General features: G+C 42.7%; 1 protein-coding gene and 1 long non-coding RNA gene across 7 annotated transcripts in view; one reads left to right on the top strand and one right to left on the bottom strand.

Moving 5' to 3' along the window:
* Window positions 1-25418, top strand: part of PIBF1 (progesterone immunomodulatory binding factor 1) — a 144220-nt gene that overhangs the window by 118309 nt on the left and 493 nt on the right. For 5 of the 6 annotated variants that reach the window (XM_075918902.1, XM_075918899.1, XM_075918900.1 and 2 more), the window contains one exon: window positions 23016-23195. In XM_075918902.1, the coding sequence (XP_075775017.1) occupies window positions 23016-23195 (180 nt within the window). Of the gene's footprint in view, window positions 1-16064; window positions 16092-23015; window positions 23196-25418 lie in introns of those variants that run through there. The other variant, XM_075918903.1, reaches the window with a different exon arrangement.
* The window catches only part of LOC142826470 (uncharacterized), a 49527-nt gene continuing 25667 nt past the window's right edge, over window positions 1559-25418 (bottom strand). The window contains exons 2-3 of the long non-coding RNA XR_012900617.1: window positions 19859-19957; window positions 1559-1696 (exon numbers count right to left, since the gene is read on the bottom strand). This is a non-coding gene — a long non-coding RNA (uncharacterized LOC142826470). The remainder of the gene's footprint in view (window positions 1697-19858; window positions 19958-25418) is intronic.

The following is a 25418-nucleotide window of genomic DNA, read 5'->3' as shown; positions in this document are numbered from 1 at the left end:
ATCGGCACTACTATTCCAGATCTCCATTGTGATATTCCGTGAGGTCACATTCTCTGGTGTCACCTGCTCATGTGCATCAATATCAGCAAGGCAGTTACTCACCTGCATATTCTCACCATAGCCATCACCGTCGGTCAGATCATGCGCATTACCACGACCGTTTGCACTTGCCTTCTCGGAGTTGCCGTCAATCGTACTTATGACACAACCGCCTCCAACACCCACGGGCGATGATAGAGCCTCTGGACAAGCCAACATCCCTCCTTCTCCCTCTGGGGATACACAACCCATTGGTTCTCCAGCGGACATCTCATCCTCGTCACCAGATGATGCGGTCTTCGATCACGAATCTTCACCCATAGATGATTACAGGCAATTCCAGGAGCTGTTTAAAAGGGTTTCCCGCTCACAAAACCTGTGCACTCCTGATGCACCTCAAAAACAGCATGCCCTCTTACGGAATTTACAACAATCCAATAGGGCAAGTTGGCCCTTCCTTTTGACGAGGCTATTCTAGAGATTTCTAACGACATCTGTTAGACGCCTGCCTCCGTAACACCAACACATAAGCGTGTGAACAAAAAGTATTCCGTGGATGCCAAAAATGCTGAGTTTCTTTTTACCCATCCTCCTCCCAATTCTGTTGTCGTTGACGCAGCTCAACAAAAGTTGAAGACGTCGCAATCTAAGAACACACCATCCAAAAAGGACACAAAACATTTGGATTTGTTCAGGAGAGAGGTTTATTAGTCAGCGACAGCAACTCTTAGGATGGCAAACTACTCTGCTCAATTGGCCAACCACGATTTCGATAATTACGCAAAGCTGGTTCTGCTAATGCAGCACCTCCCAGATTCTAAGAAGGAGATACTCAAGGCAGTTGTGCAGGAGGGCTATGCGGTGGCCTGTACAGCTCTTCAAATCTCTCTCGACATTGCCAACTCGGCATCCTGTACGACAGCTACAGCGGTTGTAATGCAACGCGCTTCTTGGTTGCACCTCGCCTCTGTGCCCAAGGACTTACAACTAAAAGTGGAAGACCTACCCTTCGACCGTTCTTCTCTATTCGCTCAGAATACTGACCAGGTCTTCCACTCAGGTAAAGACTCCCAAACAACATTAAGAACACTTGGGATGTATACGCCGCCCTTCAGGCGTAAAAGAGCTTGGCCCTACAATAGGCAGAGACCCTGATTCTACACGGCTCAATGGATCAGGCCGTACGACCAACAGAAGCAGAGGCAGTGGCCACAAAGGCGGCGTCAGCAGCCTGCCAAGACACAAACTCAGCATCAACCTCGTCAGCAGGTTTGATGTCCCCATCGAGGGGCTGTGCACCATTCCCCTTCCAGAGGCTATCTCCTAAATAACTTGACTGTTCCATCACCGGTTGAGACCCTTTCACCATTGTTGGTTCGTTATCACCACAGATCGATGGGTCAGAGAGATCATAACATCCGGACTCTATTTCCTTCACCACTCTTCCTCCTTCAAACTCCCTTCCCCGTCCCTTTTCAGGGACCCCTTTCACGATCTCCTGTTGCAACAGGAGGTCATGCGGCTATTTACCATCAGAGCAGTGAAAGCGGTCCCACGTCAGTTCAGAGGCAAAGGTTTCTATTCCCGGTACTTCATCACTGAGAAGAAGTCCAGCGGGTGGAGACCGATCCTCAATCTTCGAGAACTCAACCATTACCTGAGAAGAAAAAGATTCAAGATGGTTACCCTAGCCTCTGTCATTCCAACTCTTACCAAAGGGGATTGGTTCGCATCTCTCGATCTTCAGGACACCTACTTTCACATTACCATCCACCCGGCACACAGGAGATTTCTCTGATTCACACTTGGCAAAGACCATTACCAGTACACCGTGCTACCTTTCAGACTTTCCGTGACCCCAAGGGTGTTTTCAAAAACCCTAGCGGTCGTAGCCACTCACCTCAGACGTTCGGGGATCATGATTTTTCCGTACCTCGACGACTGCCTCATAAAAGCTTACTCAGCAGTCAAGGCACGAGGGCGATAGCTATGGTCAGAAATACGTTTGAGGCCCTCGGCCTCATTATCAGCCTGCCAAAATCCTCTCTCTGCCTTCCCGGACTATCGATTTCATAGGAGGGAGGCTGGATTCCACCACCGCCTACCTACCCGTTGACAGGGCTCAAACCATTCTGGATCTTGCAAATGTCTTACTCTCCGCTCCCGCAGTTTCAATACTTACCTGCCTCCAGCTGCTAGGTCACATGGCAGTGGCAACCTATGTCATTCCACATGGCCACCTTCGCATAAGATGCCTACAACATTGGCTTCTTCAAGTCTACAATCCAGTCACCGGCGATACACGCAGTCTTATTCCTATCCCCATCCGGGTGAGAGACTCCCTTGCATGCTGGCTCAATCTGAGCAACACTTTAGCGGGCGTCCCTTTACATGATCGGGCCCCATCCTTCCAGGTTACTACGGATGCTTCCCTTATTGGCTGGGGAGCGCATATGCAACATCACCAAGTACAGGGCCTTTGATCACCACACGAATCCCTGCTTCATATAAACTTTCTCGAGCTCCAAGCAGTTTACAATGCCTGTTGCCATTTTGCCCAACACCTCCGTGGTATGACCATGCAGATCCTAACAGACAACATGTGCATGGTCTACTACATAAATCGACAGGGCAGTGCCAGATCCAGGTCCCTGTGTGCGGAGGCCATACGACTATGGAATTGGGCAATTCGGAATGGCATTACACTTATGGCTGCTTACCTCCCCGGCAAGAGAAATATCATTGCGGACACTCTGAGCAGGACCTTCCATTAGCAGCACGAATGGGAGCTCCTCGACAATGTAGTGCGCGACGTCTTTCAGTCTTGGGGATACCCAGACTTAGACCTGTTTGCCACCCAACGCAACAAGAATTGCCGCCTATATTGTTCAAGGACTGGAATGGGATTTGATTCGAAATCCCAAATTGATATGTTCTCGATTGGGGAACATATCGACTATTATACGCCTTCCCACCTTTTACCCTCATACCGAGGGTAATATGGAAGATATTGGCAGATGCCACAATGGTAATACTCATAGCACCATTTTGGCCTCGTCAGACCTGGTTGCCTGGTTACCACAACTCATGAGGATGTCGTTGTCTCAACCCAAATAACTTCCACGCATACACAATTTACTTTCCCAGCAACGCGGCACTCAACTCCACCCGAGCATTGACCATCTCCACCTCACAGCGTGGCTCCTCAGTGGCTGCAGGGCTCAGAGTTAGACTGCTCACAAGCAGTTAGGAACATCCTGATACAAAGCAGACGTCAAACGACACAAAGGTCTTATCATTATAAATGGTGCCGCTTCCAAACCTGGTGCCATTCACGTGGCATGGACCCCTTGTGTGTATCTGTCCAACACATATTGGACTACATCCTACATCTACATTCACAGAAGTTGGCAGTCGCTTCACCAAAAGTACACCTGGCTGCAATCTCAGCTTTTCACCCACATTTAGACGGTGTTTCAGCGTTCGCCCACCCCATCTCTAAAAGATTTATGAAAGGTATGATCAATCTTTATCCACCGCACAAGGCTATTCTGGAGCCATGGGACCTAACACTGGTCCTTGATACACTTACCCGTCCACCGTTTGAGCCCTTGGCAACCTGTGACCTACAGACTCTATGAAAGTTGCATTCCTTTTAGCCATCACCTCTGCTTGAAGAGTCAGCGAGGTGGCAGCCTTGTCGGCTGACCCTCCATACACGCTGTTCACTCACCAAAGGGTAACACTACGATGTCACCCATCATTTCTTCCAAAGGTCAATTCATCGTTTCATGTCAATGAGCCAATAATTCTCCATATGTTTTATCCTAAGGCCGCATTCCACCCAGGAGCATGTGCGCCTGCACACTTTGGACGCTAGGAGAGCTTTGGCTTTCTATATAGACAGGACGCATCAATTCCGCAAATCAAGATGCCTATTTTTGTCCCTCGCAACTCGTTCCGAAGGTCAACAACTCTCATCTCATCGCATATTGTAAATTGCATCACCCGCTGTTATACACTCTGTAACAAACCATTGCCCTCTAAGCCTAGAGCGCACTCTACCAGAGCCATGGCCACCTCCACGACTTTCTTAAGAGATGTTTCCATCCGGGACATTTGCCGTGCAGCAACCTGGTCGTCCGCATCGACGTTCGCTAGACACTACGTGCGGGAACGTATTGTTTCGGCAGATGCAGCAGTGGCTCAGGCAGTCCTATCCTCTGTGCATGCTTAATTCCGAAGCACTGTACTGTTTTTGGGCTACTGCTTCACACTCACCTGTAGTGGAGCACCCATGGGGACACTGCTCAAAGAAGAAGAAATTGTTACTCGCCCTGTGCAGTAACATCTGTTCTTCAAGACGCGTGTCCTCGTGGGTGCTCCACTACCCGACCTCCTCCCTGCTTCGGAACTCTTACCTTTGTATTTTTCATACGTTCCGGCTAGGAGGAACTGGCGTTAGACTGCGATGCGCAGAAAGAGCGCAAACGGTGAGAGACGGCTTCTGCTCATGTGCAGTCCACTGGGGGCTACTACTGGCTAAAACTGTCTGGATTGCGGTGCCGGGACGAGCCCGACACCTGTAGTGGAACACCCACGGGGACACACATCTCAAAGAACAGATGTTACTGCACAGGGTGAGTAACAGTTTCATCTTTCTTTAAATTTGGTGCCCAGAGCTGGACACAATACTCCAATTGAGGCCTGATCAGTGCACAGTAGGGAAGAAGAATGACTTATCATATCTTGCTCATAACACTCCTGTTAATGCATCCCAGAATCTTGTTTGCTTTTTTTGCAACAGCATCACATTGTGGGCTCATATTTAACAGCTGGTCCACTATAACCCCTACATCCCTTTCTGCTGTACTCCTTCCTAGACAGTCTCTTCCCGTTCTGTATATATGAAACTGATTGTTCCTAAGTGGAGTACTTTGCATTTGTCCTAATTAAACTTCATTCTATTACCTCAGACCATTTCTCCTCCTGCAATGAGGAGTAACGGTAGTTTGAATTAGGAGCTTTAATTCAAACTACCTAGTCCATGTGTAGCTGCGGGAAGGGAGTTCAAACTCCGGGGCATTTAAAAATGGCGGCGCCCGAGAACATGCAAATAAAGCCCGGGATATTTAAAGTTCGAACTAGGCTGGCAGTGTAGACATACTCTTGCAGACATCTAACTTCTCTAAGTAATTTTTAATTTGTTCTTTTTTATTTTATCTTCTAAACCTCTACCCCCTTCCCACTAGCATTCACTATGTTAAGCATTCATTCATCATCAGACTTCTTGGTGAAGACCAAAACAAAGAAGTTATTATAAACACCTCTGCCATTTCCAAGTTTACTGTTACTATTTCTCCCTCCTCACTGAGCAATGGACCTACCCTGTCCTTGGTCTTCATCTTGCTTCTAATATATTTATAGAAAGTCTTCTTGTTTCTCTTCATGTCTGTAGCTAGTTTGAGCTCATTCTGTACCTTTGTCTTTCTAATATTGCCCCTGCATACATGTATTGTTTGCCTATATTCATCCTTTGTAATTTGTCCTAGTTTCCATTTCTATATGACTCCTTTTTTATTTTTAGATCATGCAAGATCTCCTAGTTATGCCATGGTGATCTTTTGTCATACTTTCTATCTTTCCTTCGCAGCTGAATAGCTTTCTTTTGGGCCCCTAATAATGTCCCTTTGAAAAACTGCCAACTCTTGTGATGGGGTGGACAAGGCCCTGACATCACTGCCGGAGGCCTTTCTGTACCCTGCAGAGCAACAGGAGCAGAAGAGAAGTCCTCCAAGGAGAATAGAGTGGCAGCCTCTACTGCAGCCAATCAGGGTGCAGCAGGCCGATATAAAAGAATTTTGTGTGATAAATGTAATCTTAATAAACACAAAAATTAGATGGTCAGTTTTTGGATTACAGCTGAGCGGAACCACAACTGAACCAGATAGTAAGTTGTGGTACTTATATTTACATTTTCTTGACTCTAACAAGGAATTATTTTTAATGCAACTTTCAGGCATGCTTTGAGGGTAAATTCATATGTATTGTCTCAATTCAGATTGGAAATACAGAGTTATAGACCTTTGAACATTCATTCCTGTGCACATAATATACTGCATTCTCTAAGACACTCAATGTGGACCTAGATATATCAAGTTAGATTTGAGACTGGTATCTGTCATGTGTATATATAATTAATATAAAAGGTTTTTTCCTTAAATATTGTTTTTACTGTTCATGTTTCATTAACTCACAAATTGTTGAGCAAATTAAATTTTAAGTTTAGGTTGGACATTAGGAAAAATTTCCTAATGGTCAAGGTGTTTAAACACTGGAATAAATTGCCTAGGGAAATTGTAGAATCTCCAGCACTAGAGATATTTAAGAGCAGGATAGATAGACATCTATCAAGGGATGATCTTGGTCCTGCCAGGAGGTCAGGGGACTTGATGGACTTGATGACCTCTTGAGGTCCCTTCCAGGTATTCTACGATTGTATCTGCCACACATGCACACACCACTTTATAATGGTTGTTCTCAAACTGAGATCTTTGGGGCACTTTCTGATGGACCCAGAAAGACAGTAGGTCATATGGTGCTGGCTGGAAACCGAGAAGTTGCCTTCCAAGCTGCCTTTTGTGGAAGCTATTACTACTAATACTATTTCCTGAGGGAAGAGAAGAAAAGGGTGCTTCCCTCAGGATCTAGAGCTGGTATCAGAGTCAGTAGAAAAAAATGTTAGCTCATGTTTGATCAGGGAAGGGAGGACCACGAACCATGGTGGCATTGTGTAGGAAACAGGATATGAATAGAGAGAACGGAGCCAGTGGAAGAGGAAGAGGAATGAGAACAAAAAGTAGGTACTATCCTGGGACAAACACAGCTGCAACAATAATACATACAGAAGTAGGCAGTGTAACTCTTCCACAATGGACAAAACACTTCCTGTATTTTAGTTAAAGATACACACATTCTTAGTAGTACTTTAACTATTAAGAGATTGGTGTAGTTGCTACAGGGAGGAGGTTCATGTGATTGCAAGAGGGCAGGGCATCAGCCCATTAGAAGCTGGTAGTTTAGAGGCTGCCAGAGGATTGAATGTAGATTTTGGTTAATGTAGGTTATTTCTACTACAGCTGTTTGGATTATTAGAGTTTGTGGTTCATTAGCATCCAGAAATGTATTTGCTTGTGGAGCCATACAGCCCAGAGAGCCACTCTCCTAAGTAACCACTTTCCTCAATGTCTTCTAATGCCTGCAGTTGACTTACAAAAAGCTAATAGGTCTCTGGAGCCTATACCAGCATTTTTGAGGAGAGCAGCAACCCTGTTTACTCCTCATGGTGCTTCCACTATATCCTGAGCCATGTGGTGGTCCACTGGATGGAAGAAAGTGCTAAGGGCTTTTACTCTTCTTTGTCCCTTTGAGATCTGGGGTCTCACCAACTTTCTGTGCCCCCATAATTTAGTCCTATTGACCTGTTACTCTCATTTCTACATGTTTTCCTTTTATCTCAAAGTATCCCTTTTTTCTGCACTGTCCCTTGTTGTTGGATCCCCTAATCATACATGGTCTCATTTCCTCTCATTTTTACATTGGTGCAACAGAGCAGGTGGAGCCACTGACTGTTGCAGCAACCAGAGGTAGATTAGGGTTTTGTGGGGTGCTAGGCCAAAGCAAGTAGGGGCCTCTCTCCATTCCTTGCCCGCAGTCTCCACCCTTACCCCCATATTCCTGCCAGGGAAATGAGGTTTAGATGTGGGGGCTTCCCCTGATCCTCAGCAGGAGGGCTGGAAAGGTGAACAGAGTGGGACAAAACCCCATATCCCGACCCTGCTCCCCAGCAGGAGTGCTAGATGAGTGGTTGAAGCAAGTTAGGTTATGAGGACATCCATTTTTCCAGGGTTCCCCAATTGGCCACGGCCCAGTGGCTAATATGCCACTGGTAGCAGGTTCCATCTGAAGAAGAGGACATATAAGTTGTGACAGGAGGGCTCAGAAAACCTTTGGTGCTAGTAGGGGCACACGTTAGCAGGGGCAGGACAACATTGAATTTCAGGAAAGAGAAATTTCAGGAGAAGGGAGCTGGATAGGTATCTGAAGGAACCTGGGAAGAAAGGATTGGGAACGGGAGCCTCAAATAAATTATATCCAGCTCTGTTCCAATCCTTTTTTCCTTTTTTTTTTTAATTTAAAATATCACACATGGTAATTTCAAACTTATTTGTGTTTCCAAAGTGAATTCCTCCTCTATATGCTGTAACTTGTTCAGTCTTTAAAAAAAAATTGCTGGTGTACAGTGCTCTTTTTAAATGTTAAGCCACAGAGTAATTATCATATTTCTTATGCTACGTTTGTGTTCTGAGATTTTAGTTCCTATTAATGTTCTTCATGTTTTTCTCAGTAGAATAAGGGGACATTTCTGCATTATAAGTAAGCCCTGGAGCTATTCTCATCTTAAAGCTTAGAGAAACAAGTGACATTTACATTGCTAAATGATTGTAAAGAAGTTTCCAGTTCATATTTTACAGAGGAAAAATATGCTCTTAAGCAGCAGTATTTGTCATTTTGTTATCTCTTCAGTGATGTCAGGCTTTAATTAAACTTGAATACAAAATGCTACTGAATTTAGGCAGATGAAGGATTTAACAAATGTGTATTTTCATTTCTTGATGTACTGTTCTGAATAACACTTTTCATACAAATTCTTCAAGAACTATCTTTTCATTTGCTGTGTTATATATTAAATAATTGCATACTGAATATTTCTTGCTACCTAGCAATTACTGTTTTTAAGATCCTAAAAGGGCAGTAAGGTTTGTAATAATGTCACTTCATATAAATACAATATGAATTCTTTTTATGTATCATTAAAATGCTTTTTTACCACAAAATACAGGCAGTTAAACTCACTGATTTGAAATGTACTTTTTTTCAGAAACAGGTTAAATTTTTAAAAAAGAGAGGATTTCAGGAATTTAAGCATAAGACTTTTGGCAGTACAGTATTACAAATAATTATATTATATTTAATTATATTCAGTTTTTTTTCAGTTTTGATTACTGTTTAGTCATATTGTGTTGGGTTGCATTGACATCTGTAAAACTAACAGCGCTGATGCCAACCTTCCACATTGGTGGCCCAGACCCAATAAGTAAATACAAAATCTTGGTCATATTTGAAGACCTCCCATCAGTTTCAAGGCTGGATACTACCATCCTACTCTTTTTGGAAATCACCTATGCTCCTTGTACAACAAGTAGGCAGACACATCTATCAACAGATGGTCATGAGAGGTTATCCTCTCTGAATATACTATCCCCTTCCATACTACATATTCTCCACCCAACCCCTACCCTGTCCATTTTCAGGGACCCCCCTTACAAGTTACACTTGCATTGGGAGGTAGAACATCTCTTGTTGGGAGCAGTGGAAGCTATTCCCACACAGCACAGCAGGAAAAGGGCTTATGCCCTCTATTTTTTAACCCGAAACCAAACTAGGGGCTGGCATTCCATCCTTGATCACTGCAGACTGAACAAATTTGTAAAGAAAGGAAGATTTTGGATGGTAACTCACAGCTGTTACACCAGCATTGCAACGGGGGACTAGTTTTCAGCCTTTGACCTCCAAGACACATATTTTCATGTGACAATAAACCCCTCCTACAGGCATTTTCTCAGGTCACAGTAGAAGACCACTCCCAATACCAAGTGCTGCCCTTTGGCCTATCTACAGCACCTTATGTTTTCTCCAGAATACTTCAATTATAATAACACACATGAGAAAACAAGGCATAATTATATTTCCTTTCCTAGACAACCGTTTTCTCAAGGCACACATGCAGCAAGAAGCCATCTGCTTCACACAAGCAATGATCCATTGCTTCCACAACCTGAGCCTTTAAATAAACCCTACAAAACTAACCATAAAGCCAAAACAAAAGTTCCAGTTCATTGGGGTGTATCTAGTCTCCATAATAGCTTGAGCACCACTTCTGTCAGACAGGCTCCACAACATACACATTTAATTAGCCACAATATACAGCAGCCCATAAACCATTGCCCTCGAGTGCTTACAGCTCTTGGGGCATATGGCGGCATTCGCTTTCATGATGAAACACCCACATCTCCACATGCACTGCCTGCAAACAGGGCTGTCAATCGTGTTCAACCCATTCAGACAACCCATAAGCATCTCATTAACCATGCCAGATACATAAAAGAATCATTGACGTCGTGGATCCAGTCTACCAATCTAGGAGTCCCTTTCGCACCAGAAAACCCATCAGTGCTACTGACCATATAACTACTCAAGAGCGAGATCTTGGAGTCATTGTGGATAGTTCTCTAAAAACATCCACTCAATGTGCAGCAGTCAAAAAAGAAAACAAAATGTTAGGAATCATTAAAAAGGGGACAGAGAATAAGACCGAGAATATTTTATTGCCTCTATAAAACCATGGTACACCCACATCTTGAATACTATGTACAGATGTGGTCCTCTCATCATGACTGGTGTGGAAAAGGTGAATAAGTAAAAGTTCTTCTTCAAGGAGTGTCCCTGTCGGCACGGCACCATAGGTGTTTCAACACCTCTGCACTTCTAATCGGAACTTTTTGGCAGCAGTACTCCTCCTGAGAGCCAGTGCACATGCACAGCACCAATCACACTGCATTAAGTGTGCCAGTGCGTGCCCTCAACAGTCACCTCAGTTCCTTCTTAACCGCTCCTGGTTCAGTCGGAATCGAGGAGTGCTCTGGGATAGCTTAGCTATAGTTCATAGATATTGTTAGTTGTTAGTTATTATTATAGTGTTAAGTAGTTTTAGAACAGTGGTCACCAACCAGTAGACTGGGATCTACTGGTAGATCTTGGAGCCTCTGACAGGTGATCTTGACCGGTTTGGACATGACGCTGTCAAGTGCAGCACTTCAGCTGCCCCTCCCCTCTCTGCTGTGTACCTCCTGCCCTTTGCCTTGGAGCTGTTTCCCTCTCCCACCCTGTATTCTGTCTCCACAGAATGGGTGTGGAGTGCACAACAAGGTTTGGGATGGAGGGAGTTCACTGGCTGCTCTGGGGAGTGGTGCGGGGCCAGGGCAGGGGTGAGCCTGCTTTTAGCCTCACTGCACCACCACACAGGAGCCACCTGTGGTAAGCAGTGTCCAGCTGGAGCCTGAATCCCTGTCCATCATGTACCTTCTCCTGCACTCCAAACCCCTGTCCTAGCCCTCAGCCCTCCTAGACCCAAACTCCCTTACAAAGCCTTACCCTGAACCCCATTCTTTACCCTACTCCCTGCCCCAGGCTCAGCTGAAAATCCTTTTTTCACTGCATATCCTTTAGCCCAAGACCAATGCCTGTGCCCCAACCCTTTGCCCCTGCCTGATGAAAGGGAGGGAGAATGGGGGAGGAAGAGATGATGGAGTGAGCAGGAGCAGGGCCTTGGAGAAGGGGCATGAGGGCATGAAGAAGGTGGGGCAAAGGTATTTGGGTTGGAGGTAGATCCTGGATTGCACTTCAATTCAAAAAGTGATCTTATCCTTTAAAAGTTTGGAGACTACTCTTTTAGAAAGTTAGTCATGGTTTTCACCCCATCAATTGTTAGTTTAAAAAAAACTTATACTAGTTATTTGCTATAGTTATAGAATGTAGGTAGATATGCCAGGGTCACCAGGCTTCAAGAGATGCCTGACCTTCAGACTGTCTATTCCGATATCACATGGACATGCCCAGTGCATCAGATGCCTGGGCAAGAAATACTCAATGAAATCATGCCATCACAGCAGAAAACTCTGCCAGACCCCTTACGGCAAGAGAGCTCCAGCTTAAGCTCCTTTCAATGGAGAAGACAGAAAGACCAGCGTCAGAGCCTCCTTCAGCAACTTCACCACTCCGTACATCTCCAACGGTGGTGTCAAATCAGGGCACAGCACCAAGACACAAATCCTCTAAAAAGACAGCAAAGCTTAGGTGCATTCTTTGCCTCCTGTTGACAGGACAACAAAGAAAACATCCCTGCAGCACAAGCCTTCTGCACACAGGGCTACAGCCTCTGGGGACACGCAGGTACTGGGGAAATCCAGCAAGGACAAGCCCCAAGGGGCAGCACTAAGGACACACTCCCTGTGGTCTCCATGACAAAACACAAGAAGACCACTTCTGCGCTGCTGGTACCAAAGGCCCCAGTACTGACAAAACCGGCACCCGTGGCACAATCCCAGCCTGTAGCAAAAGGGCGACCAGATCGGACTTTGGTTACTCCCACCGAGTTAGTACTGACACTCCATACTGAGAGCCCCCCCAGCATTGTCCACATCTAAGGTGTGCAAGGATCTGGTACCACAGCGCACCCAGCCTGCTGCTCTGTGAGTGACAGTGTTCTTGCCACCAAGCCCGCTCACAACACAACAAGACCTAGCAGTAACGTCAATACTGGGAACACCACTCTTTGGTACCAACACAACACCATCATCACTGGGGCCTAACAGATTAGCTGCTCCTGCGAGCTTGGTACCCACTTCTCCAGCGACAGTGAGGATGAGTGAGATATTCCATTCTCTCCATGCCATTCCTCACTTAAGCTGACGGTACAGGCTCAGCACCAGGTTGTCCATACACAAATGTGGCCATCTTTTCTTTGGCTCCTCCCATCCTGCTCCTACAACCATGGCAAGGATGGGACCCGTGGGCCACAGTCAAAGCACAAATACCACCCTCTCTGATGACAACCACAAGTGTCTCCTCAGCTCCCTCCTCCATCTACTTCCAAGCTGATGCAGGAGGATATTGACGACCTAGATGAGACCCAAGATGAAGAGATGATGCCCCATCTCATATTTTTTCACCCCCACTTACCATGGGTGACGACTTACATCATTTCAGGACCTGTACTTTAGGGTTGTAGTCTCACTTGAACATCTCTTTACTTAAGGTCCCAGATGTACAACAGAAATTGACAGACATACTTCAGGCCTCTCCCTTGAGCAAGATAGCTAAGGGAGTCCCTTGACCCTGATAAGATCCTATGGCAAACTCCTGCTTCTATTCCACCCAAATCCAGGAGGGCAGATAGAAAATATTACGTGCCGACGTCCCCCAACAAAAGAAAAAAGTTAATAGAATGTATACACCCTGGGGCAGAGCAGATCTTATCCATGCTAGAGGCCCTATGACCTGAGGCACCACCAGAGACAACAGAAGCAGAGACAGCCACAGGACCAACAAACAAAGCCCCAGTCCGCCAATGGAAAGCAGACGTTTTGAACCTCTGGTTGGGGGTTTGACATCATTTCCTCATGCCAGCACTTACAGATTCAGTGTAGAACCCTTCTACAAAACCTGAGTCACAATAACGACAGACAAGTGGGCCCTAGAGGTCCTAAGCAAAGGCCTAGCATTCATCAAATTTCTGCCAACCCAACTTCCTTCCTCATCCCTCTTCAGAGACCCTTCTCACAAGCCTCTGTTACAAGAAGAAAACTGCTACAAATGGGAACAATAGAAATCATCCAGAATGTCACAGGAAGAAAGGGGTTCTACTCCAGATACTTCCTCACTCCCAAGAAGTCGGGAGAATAGAGGCCCATATTGGATTTACGCAGGCTGAATGAGTACTTAAAAAGGCAACACTTCACAATGGTGATGCTGACAAAGATAATTCCTACATTAGGAAGAGGAAGCTGGATGGTGTCACTCAACCTTCAGGATGCATATTTTCATATCTCTCTAAGACTGTCTCACAAGAAATTTCTCAGATTTGCACTACACAATCAGCACTACCCATATCGAGTGCTACCGTTCAACCTCTCAGTGTCTCATCAGGAGTTGTCTCCAAAATTCTGGCCATGGAAGTGGCACACCTGAGAAAATCAAGCATCAAGTATCTACCCATACATGGACGATTGCCTGCTAGTAGCTCAAACAGAATGTCAGGCCAGGCAGTCCACAGAAGCCACAATCAGACTCTTTGCAGACCTGGGGCTGCAAATAAACACATGGAAGTCCAATCTATCCCCTTTGCAAAAACTCAAGTTCATAGAGGCCACGCTACATTCCATACAATCATAAGAATGACTGCCCCTTCCAAGAGTTCATGCACTTGCCACTTGAGCACGATCTCTCATACACAGCTCCAATCTCAGCCAGATGATGCCTGCAGTAGCTAGGTCACATGTCTGCAGCGACTTAAGTAGTACCCCATGCAAGGTTATACAGAAACATATGCAGGACAACATGGGCCGCCACACATACCTTCACAAAGCATTATGCATTAGATACTTAACATTCACAGAGTACCTCCTTTGGGACAGCGGTCTTCTCAGTGGTCTGCCGATGAGACCCGAAGCCACTTCTTTCTAGAGTCCAAGGGTACTCCTCCACAGTCACCTACAGTGGAGCGCCCACAGGGACTGTCCTCAAAGAAGAAAAGAGAAGTTATCTAGTGCAGCAACTGGTGTTCTTCGAGGTGGGTATCCCTGTGGGACCTCCACAACCTGTCCTCCTCCCTTCTGCTTTGGAGATATAACATCTCTCTGCGGTGGAGAAGGAACTGAGGCAATGGTTGATGGTGCACATGCGTCAACATGCTCATGGTGGCATGAGTGATGCCACGTGTGTGCGCCAGCACCCGGGGGAGTACTGCTGCCAAAAAGTTTCATTTAGAAGAGCAAAGGGCGCTGAAACACCTACAGTGGAGTGCCTACAGGAACACCCATCTTAAAGAACACCAGTTACTGGATTAGGTGAGTAACCTCCCTCTTATTTACTTTTCCCACAACATCTATATTCTAGGGGTCACTAAATGAAATTAATAGACAGCAGGTTTAAAACAAACAAAAGGAAGTATTTCTTCACACAGTGCACAGGCAACCTGTTGAACTCCTCCACAGATGATGTGAAGACCAGGTCTTCAACAGGGTTCAAAAAAGAACTAGATAAATTCATGGAGGATAGGTCCATCTATGGCTATTAGCCAGGATGGGTAGGAATGGTGTCCCTACCCTCTGTTTGTCAGAGGCTGGAAATGGAGACAGGAGAGAGATCACCTGTTCTGTTCACTCTCTTTGAGACATCTGACATGGGCCATATTTGGAAGACAGAATACTGGGTTAGATGGACCTTGGTCTGACCCAGTATGGCCATCCTTAAGTCATTCTTCTGCTCTATTCTGTACTGATTAGGTCTCAGTTGAAGTATTGTGTCTAGTTCTGGGCACCACATTTCAAGAAAGATGTGTAAAAACTGGAAAAGGTCCAGAGAAGAGCGACAAGAATGATTAAAAGTCTAGGGAACATAACCTTTGAAGGAAGACTGAAAGAATTGGGCTAGTTTAGTTTGGAAAGGAGAAGACTGAGAGGGGACATGATAGTGGTTTTCAGGTATATAAAAGGGTGTCACGAGGAGGGAGAAAAATTGTTCTCCTTGGCCTCTGAGGATAGGAAAAGAAGCAATTGGCTTAAACTGCAGCAAGGGAGGTATAGGTTGGACATTAGGAAAACCTTCCTAACTGTCAGGGTGGTGAAACACTGAAATAAGTTGCCTAGGGAGATTGTGGAATCTCCATCTCTAGAGATATTTAAGAGCAGGTTAGATAGACATCTATCAGGGATTGTCTAGACGGTACTGGGTCCTGCCAATAGACTGGACTCGACCTCTTGAGGTCCCTTCCAGTTCTAGTGTTCTAAGATTCTATGATATGATTCTATGAAAACATCCATTCAACGTGCAGGATACTGTTCTAGATGGATTTTTGGTCTGACCCAGTATGATCCATTCTTATGTTCTTATTTGCACTGTAAAAGACAGAAGAAATAGAACAGAAGAGAAGGCATACAATTCTCCCGCACAGAGTTTAGTGACAAATTTATTTAACACATTTTTTTTAACAAGTGTCATCAGCATGGAAACATGTCCTCAAGAATGATTGCCAAAGAATGAAGGGGTATGCAAACATTTAGCATATAAATACCTTACAATGCTGGCTACAACAATGCCATCTGAGTATCTGTTTTCACTTTCAGGTGATGTTGTGAATAAGAAATGGGCAGCATTATCTCCTGTAAATGTAAGCAAACTCGCTTTCTTAGTGATTGGCTGAACAAGAAATAGGACTGAAGTGGACTCATAAGTGCTAAAATTTTACATTGCTTTGTTTTTGTGTTATGTAATAAAAGAAGTTGATTTTGTAAGTTGCACTTTCATGAGACAGAGATTACACTACAATACCTGTATGAGGCAAAAGGACACTTCTCGTATCTTGCACACAACACACCTGTTGATGCATCCCAGAATCATGTTTGCTTTTTTTGCAACAGCGTTACACTGTTGACTCATATTTAGCTTGTGGTCCACTATGACCCCTACATCCTTTTCTGCAGTACTCCTCCCTAGACAGTTGCTTCCCATTCTGTGAAACGGATTGCTCCTTCCTAAGTGGAGTACTTTGCATTTGTCCTTATTAAACTTCATCCTGTTTACCTCAAACCATTTCTCCAGTTTGTCCAGATCATTTTGAATTATGACCCTATCCTCCAAAGCAGTTGCTGCAACCCCTCCCAGCTTCATATCATCTGCAGACTTAATAAGCGTACTTTCTATGCCGATATCTAAATAATTGATGAAGACATTGAACAGAACCAGTCCCAAAACAGACCCTTACAGAACCCCACTTGTTATGCTTTTCCATCAGGATTGTGAACGGTCAATAACTACTCTCCGAGAACAGTTATCCAGCCAGTTATGTACCCACCTTATAGTAGCCTCATCTAAGTTGTATTTGCCTTGGTTCTTGATAAGACTATCATGCGAGACGGTATGAAATGCCTTACTAAAGTCTACATATACCACGTCCTCCGCTTCTCCCTTATCCACAAGACTTGTAATCCTATCAAAGAAAGCTATCAGATTCAGGGAGCTATCCACAATAACGCCTAGATCTCTCTCTCTCTCTCTCTCTCTCTCTCTCTCTCTGTGTCGAATGTTAGTAGCTAATTTAGTCCTGATTATTTTATACTGATAGTTGGGATTCTTTTCTAGCATGCATTACTTTGCATTTATCAACAATGAATTTCATTTGCCATTTTGTTTCCTTGTCTCCTAGTTTTGTGAGATCCTTTTAAAACTCTTCACAGTATGCTTTAGTCTTAAATATCTTGAGCAGTTTAGTATCATCTATAAATTTTGCCACCTCACTGTTTATCCCATTCTCCAGATCATGTAAGATATGTTAAATAGGATTGGCCCCAAAACAGACTCCTGTTGGACACCACTAATTATCTTTCTCCATTCTGAAAACTAACCATTTATTCATATCTTTTAACCACTTATCTTATCATTTAATCATATTTTTAAATATTGTAATGAAAATAAAGTGAACCCTGTATACTTGGTATTTGATGATGTAATTGAAATCAATATATTGGACAATATAGAAGACATTTAAATATTTAAATAAATGATATTCTGTTATTGGTTAACTGCACAATTAATCACAATTAACTTTTTATTCTTCAAGGAGTGTCCCTAAGGGTGTTCCACTGTAGATGTTTTGATGTCATGCATTTATAGACGGAGATTTACAGCAGCAGTACCCCAGATGGCAGCACTAAGCCTATGGCTGTACATAAGGAACTGAGGGATGGTTGATGGCATGTGCTGGTTGAATACTTGTAATGCCATGAGATGGCACTGTGCATGCGCCACCACTGATAGCACTGCTGCTGTAAATCTTCTGCACCTAAACACCTAGGGTATGTCTAAACTACAGGGTTTTGTCGACAAAAGTAGACTTTTGTCAACAAAACTATACCTGCGTCTATACTACCGCTGAGTTCTGTTGACATAACGTCGACAGAACTCAGCAGTTTTGTCGATGGCGGTATAAATGCATGACATTCTACGAGAAATAACGCCTTTTGTCGACAGAGTTCTGTTGACAGAGGGCGTTATTGCATCTACACTGTCCTTTGCGTATACACTTTCATGTCAACAAAGCGGCTTGCTTTGTCGACAGAACTGGATGTAGTCTTAGACGCTGTTTGTCGACAGAGGCTTTGTCAACAGTATCAGTCGACAAAGCCTCTGTCGACAAAAGCCTGTAGGCTAAACGTACCCCTACAGTGGAGCACCCACAACGACAATCATTTGAAGAACATCAGTTACTGCACTTGAGTAACTACCTTCTCACTTGACAGTCCTAGTTTAAAGTGAACAAATTTTCAGACTTTTTAGTGGTTATTAATTGATAGGACAACATTCCTTTTTACCACTTTAATTGTATTTCTACATCTGGAAAACCTTTTTAATTTTGCTCAGTTGTAGGAATATCAGACTTCAACATCTTACTAACCTTGAATGTCCATGGCTGCTTAATTTGAGAAATGTAAGAAGCAGATTTGATATGTGCATATAACCATTAAGTCGAGGACACACAGAGCTCATTGATAATCATCCTTTTATGGTGTTCATAAATACAAATAAACAAATCTATTAAATGAAGTCATATTTTACATTTTAAAAATGAAGTGCCACCCTTCCATTTTTGCAGCTGTTCTTTTCTCTTCCATAATTGTACTCAGACATCCATAAATGAACCACCATAATTAAAGATAATTTATTTAGTTGGGAAAAAACAGATTTTGTCCTCTGTAATCAATTGTCTGGACTGAACATTCTCCATACTTTAAAGTACTCTGTCAGTTATCCATTATAAACATTGTGGGGTTTTTTAATTCAATATGTTGCATCTTATTTTCACTTGTCTTGATCAGAGATTATGATAACTATAGTCTCCTGAAATTTGAGCATTCAAATAGTATTATTTGTATTTTGCCTTTTTTAATTCACACACACCTTTTCACTTCTGCCAACTTACAAATGATATTTTAGTTCCTTCTGCCAACTTACAAATGATATTTACACAAAGTACCTGTTGAAGATAATTGCAGTTACTGACATATAGCAGCTGCAGCATCAAGCCCTAATTATATTCTGGAATAAAATTTTCAGTAACAATGAATTATTTCAGTTGAGGTTTTTAAAGATGTAGGCATCCATAATGCTAGTAACTTAATGATATAAAAAGAAAAACATGCTTTTATTCTTTGCACAGTATCTCTGGGGGTGTTCCACTTTCAATGTTGGTATGACCCTGTGCTGGACAGGGAAGTTTTTAGGTAGCAGTGCTTGGTCAGGGCATGCAATGTACAGTAACTGTCAAGAGGTGCCAATGGCACTTCTGGTGATGCAAGCACAGTCTGACCTTTTGCAGTTTCTTCTCAATTGTCCTTAGCTGCATAGGGAGTTCAGTGACAGTTCTGCTTTCTCAAAATCTCTTGAAAAGAATATAATTTACATAGTGGTTATATATCTTAGCTGATTTAATTGCACTTTATTTAGCCTGTTATTTTTGCTTCAGCTTAGCAGTAGGAATAGAGTTTTCTTTAAACATTTTCTATACTTTTTTCATCTCCTTTCCCAGTTCAGGAAAAATTAATAAACACAATGCCAGGCTCACCCAATTTTAAGAGATGCAACTCTTACTGCAAGGTGATGCTGATCTCTGACATCAATGCATCTAGTGTCTGCTGCCTGGAAGAGACTTGGATTTCCCAGAAATGTGTTCATTGTAACTGTTTAAAGGGAAAAGCATCTGAGCACGTTTGCTAAACACTATGCCATCACCCAAGGTGCTGTGTCATGCTCTCAACTACTGCTCATGAAACTGCAGCTCCTACCATCTACAGTGGAACACTACTCTATAGACCCCTAAAGTTAATCACATACAGGGACGCTACTCAAAGAAAAAATTACTCACTTTGTGCAGTAATGATGGTTCTTGGAGATGTGTCCTCCCCCGTGGGCACTCCACTGCCCGCTCTCCTCCCTTTTACTTTGGAATTCTTACTGTCAGGCTCTGCATTAGAGAAGGAACCGAAAGGGTCAAGTCAAGCATACACTTCAAGAGGTACCAACGGCACCCCGAGACTATGCATACTACCCCGACCAAGCACTGCTACCTAAAATCTCCAATCTCTGGGACAGGAACGCTTTGACACCTAAGTGGAGTACCCTCAGGATGCAAAGATCTCAAAGAACCATTGCTACTGCACAGAGTAACTTCTTCCTAATTTAGGTACACAATTTTTAAAACTATGTTTTTATGTGTGTTCCACACAAAAATACCTTGATTATTTTTTAATTAAGGGTGCTAGACTGCATATGCATCATCCACTAGTGTAAAGCATGAAATGTAAGGAAATAATCAGTCATTCAACCCTTAGATCCTGCAAAATTTAATTCCCTTTGTTTCCCTAATATATTCAGCTTTTAAAGTTCCATTCACCTCTACCTCTCAATGCCCCCCTAGAACAAACTCCACTTCTTTACTGCTTACAGCCCTAATACAGTTCTGCCTCCCTATGTCCCCTCCTACCATATACCTGCTCTTTCTCCCTCAGTGCTGCTACCTGGTACAGAGTAGAGGGATTAACAGGGAGGGATGTGTGAGGAGGCAGAGTAGAGATAAGGTAATTTAATGTGGGTGATAGTGCATGTGAGAGATTTGGGTAAGAAGAGGTTTAAATGTAGAGTTTTTGGAGAGTGGGATTGGAGCTGTGCAGGCAGCATAGGGTGGGGAGTAGTTCCTTGAATCTGCTTTGAGGCATAAGCACCTGACGTTCTCCCCATGCAATCACTATCTTGGCTTCCATTGAATTGCTATCTGTAGAAATGTTGGGTGGAGTCCTTTAAGCATTAGTGGTTTGACTGAGAGATGCTCAACTCACCCAGCGTTTTCTTGTCAGTGTGTCCAAGAGCCAATGCTGCAATGCTGGAAGAGCCTAGTATCTCCACGGAGGAATCAGTAAATTTAGAGTTTTATGCTACACTGTTTCCTCAGGGCAATGGGGAGCTGAAGCAGCAATAGTGTACTTTGAGCACTGGTGCTTTGTTGCAGAGACACTGGGCTCCCCACCACAGGAACAATTTCATGGGCTGTGGGTATAATAGGCCAGGGAAGGCTTTGCCAGGCAACTGGGCTGTGGTGCCACCTCCTTCCTCAAGAACTCCACCACTTCTTCCACTCTATCCCTCCACCTGTGAAGGTCCCAGCCTAAGTTCCCTACAGGCTGCTTAATTTGGTATTGTAACTTCAGGGTTGGGCCTGGTTTATGCATCTGTAACTAGCCTCTTCATCAAATCAATATGAGAATTCTTAGTCTTTGCCTTGTTTTTTGAATGCATAGTTCATAATTACAGCTTTGTTTGGTCCATATAGTCTGATGCAAAATTTAGCTCAATAAAGATATAACACCACGTCTTACATGTGACTTAATTTCCAGTCACAGAGCATGTATATTTAATATACTTGCCTGAGTTATTTTCATCAAGAAATTCTGTCTATGTATCATTTTGGCAGCATCTTTGCAGAGTTTACAACTTTCAGTAACATGTTGGCATCAACTATGCAGTCCTTTTAAACAGCTGCTCAGCAGTTGAGCTGTTTTAACATGCCACTACACATGGCTAAATTACGCAAATATGAAATGACTGAGACCTAAGAACAATTTGTACACTTGATGAAGCTCTTTGGTGTATCTTATGTTGTGTTTCCATCATATAATCAAATTATTCTGGTGTCAGTTTATTAACTAAATAGTCTTCAACAAAGCATGCCTATTTCCATTTTTTTTCAAAACTATTTATAAAGTGTGTATTGTTGTGGAGCTATTAAAAGCAACTGTGTCAGGAGTTAGATGACAAGACGTTTGAATACTGTGATTCTATTGAATACTGTAAAGTAAATAGAGAGTATGAATCACATGTATTTTGGTTAATATTAAGAAATAGATAATATGTAACATACAATAACTATATGTTCCATTTGTTGTGTTTGGCACTAAAGTGTAAACAGTTAAACTGTTTTGGTTAGAGACAAGATTGCATTAATTATGCTGAAATATTATTGAAGACAATCAAAACCTTAACGTTTTGAACTTCTCTTTAAATGAAAATTGCACTCAGCTGTTTTGGTCAGCTGTAGTAATTCACAAATAGTTACAAGACAGAGTTTGAAATACCAGTATGAGGAGTGCGGGCGGGAAGTGGGGAGGAAGGATTATGCAACATATTTTGTAATACCATCTATTAAAAATGAAGAAAATAATGACAACAGGGAGATGCAGTGACATTAGAGGAGCATGGCATATTCAAGTCAGCAAGGAAATATGATTTTGTTTTGCCATTTTATTAATGGTCTTGAACATATCTATTGAGGTTTTCTAAGTCTATCAAATTGTTTGTTAAGCAAATTATTAGCATTTTGTAGGCTATGAGCTCCCTTCTGGCCACCATATCCCTTTCTCTTCCCACATTTCATCTTTCTTTCCATTTCAGTATTTACTTTTTCATTCCATAGGTCTGGTGCTTTTCTTCCTTTTTGCTGCAGTTTCTCCTATGCCTGTCTTATCAATTGATTGATTTTTATTGGGGTAAAGACATAAATTTAGATCTGCATTTATGAGAGACATACCCTAGCCCTCAGGACACTATTTATCAAAGTCACTCAAACTGGATTCTGTAAGCTCTCTCATTTTACAAACAAATCTTTAAAATAAACGTTGAAAATAAATGACTGCCTAAATGGGGAAAAAAGGATAGTGGGATCTTTAATGCATTTTAAATCCTTTTTCTTTTACAGCATGTAGACATTATGAAGTTTTATTTGTATAAGTCTTCCATGCCTTTTTATTTTATTACTCTCTTTAGAAAAGTAGTTTCTAGAAAGTAATCAGACTAATAAATGGAAGTAAATATTTGGGCTTGTTATAAAGTTACTGATCTGCCTATATGTCTGTTTAGATATTTTGATTTTGTAAATATAAAAGCATTAACAACTCATTTTAGTGGATTTTGCTATTTTTAGTTTTATTGAAAATATAGAATTGCTCTCATTTATTTCTTATGTTTTACAGGAACTGGCAGTAATGAAACAGATTCTTATTACTCTGCATGGTAAACGCTATGGGGAAGATTCGTCTCCATCTCATAGTGATGTAAGAAGCTTAATTACAAAAAACAAATCAAACCCTTCTGTGAAGCTTCCTGCAGAACACGAAGAAGAAAATGTATTTATACCCAAACCAACATTATTTGTAAGTACAGTAATTAAAATAAGTGGCCTACACATTTTGTTTAGAGCACTGTTTCTCGCATTTAATAAAACAAAGTGTCCGTATCTGGGTGTGTGTGTTAAAAAAAAATTACTTCTAGAAGTCTGCTTCTTTGACGAGATGATCTCACAGGATTTTTATTCATCCTGTGTTAGTTCAAGACAGTGCAGCATGCCAGTTGAAAGCTTTTGTCTGTCTGCTGTAGTAGTAGAAGGCTACAGGAAGCTAAATCCCTATACTGGTCACACACTACTAATGAATCTAGCCTTCTAGACACTTCTTGATATTGAAGGGCACAGAAAACAAATCTCAAAAAAAAAAAAACCAGTTAGTAAAGTTGTATTAAAATGGATAACAAAACAGAATTCTAATATATCCAATAACATTCAAACATATATATCAGAATTGATATTTACATACTATATATATAGGCTAGCCACTCTGCCTAATACTGAGGTAGTTTGACACTTCCCATTATATGACCTTGTTTTTGGTTGCTTTATAACTTTAAATTCATACCTTTAGGTGCTGACACATTCTATGCTGGTGGTCTGCTTCAGGCTGGTTTTTGGAAAATTGAATGCTAAATGGTTAAGAAGTTTCTGAGAATGAGGCTAAGGAAATAATTTGTCATTTGAAAAAATTCTGGCAACCTTTTTTTGAGAAGCTATAGTGCCCTCAAACTTTAGAGTGGGGATTTCAAATTTGGAAAGGGAAGAGGTGGGGTTTGTATCAGGGTTATGCCTTGTTCTCTCCGTGAATATCCACTCAAATTTGGCCAAGATGGAAGACTTTGAAACATCTGTTTGCACAAGCTCAATAGAGATTTCTTAGTTTTGTAGCTAAAATTTCTGAAGATTCTATGTGTACTGAGCATTTTTCCCTCCACTGAGCTTGGGGCTTACAGAGTCAAAGCTGGTCTTTCCCTGAAATTACAGCTCCCACCTGCTCTTGACACTGGAATTTAGATTAGAGAGCCTTCTGCCATACAAAAATGAACACCTTTGCCCTAACCCTTCTCCTCCAAGGCCCCACTCATGTCCTTTCTCTGAAGCATCACCTTCTGCTCACTCCATCTCCCCTCCCTCTATCATTCTCTCTCCCTACCCTCACTCACTTGCTCATTTTCACTAGGCTGGCTCATGGGGCTGGGATGTGGGAGGGGTGAGGGCTCTGGCTTGGGATGCAGGCTCCAGGGTGGAGGCAGGGATGAGGGCTTTGGAGTCCATGAGAGGTCCAGGATTGGAGGGGGGGGAATTGAGGGGTTCCAAGTATGGGAGGTGACTTATCACTTGTTCAAAATGTACTGCCTTGGAGCCTGGGGAATTGGGAGGCAGTAAGCAGGATATTTCTATCCTGTAAAAGGTCTGTACTGATTTTAGGGGAAATCCCTGCCAATTCCATTAAGACTTCTTTCCCTCACTTACCGTTATTTTTCCATTTAAAAGGTTGCTGTAATTAAATCGGTGGAGAACCTCCAGCCTATGGGCTGCACACATTTCTTCTGGGTTAGCTATTGGTGTGCTGCCCAACAGTTTGCTTACCTGAGCATCTTCAGGCATGTAGTCCTGCAGCTCCCAGTGGCTATTGTTCACCATTCCCAGCCAATGGGAGCTGTGAGAAGCAGAGCAGCCACACTGCTGCTTCCCGCAGCTCCTAATAGGTAGAACGGAAGAACAGTAGCTACAAGGAGCTGCAGGGCTCCTTGCCTGCAGATGCTCAGGTAAACAAACAGTCTGGCAGCCTCCTAGCAGCCAGTGCTGATGAACCACCTCTGACCAGTTTGCCAGAGGTTACCCACCCCTGCTGTAATTGCTACAGGAATTTTATGCAGTCATGAATGTGTGACAAGTAGTCTACAAAACTGTGAATGTAAGGGAAAGTGATCCAGAGGTAGTATCCCATAATTAAGTTATGGTCTGTGCTACAAGTAAATTGAAGAACCTCTGTTCTTGCATGTTTTTGTTTTATGCTTAGGATGTTGGCATATTGTAGCACACCTCTTTGTCCTAGGTGCCCACAGAAATATATGTAACATAATTTACAGTGATATTCCTTTAGTTATGCAATTTATAGATCATTTTAATTTTGATAAACATTTTGAATCTTAATTTAGTAATCTGGTTAATGATATAGTATTTTGTTTATTATCTTAGAGAACTTGAGAGTATTTTTGTGTAATACAAACCTTTCACATTTTAATTA

The sequence above is a fragment of the Pelodiscus sinensis genome, chromosome 1, assembly GCF_049634645.1.
Source record: "Pelodiscus sinensis isolate JC-2024 chromosome 1, ASM4963464v1, whole genome shotgun sequence".
Classification (NCBI taxonomy): domain Eukaryota; kingdom Metazoa; phylum Chordata; order Testudines; family Trionychidae; genus Pelodiscus; species Pelodiscus sinensis.
This window is presented reverse-complemented; position numbering and strand designations above follow the sequence as displayed.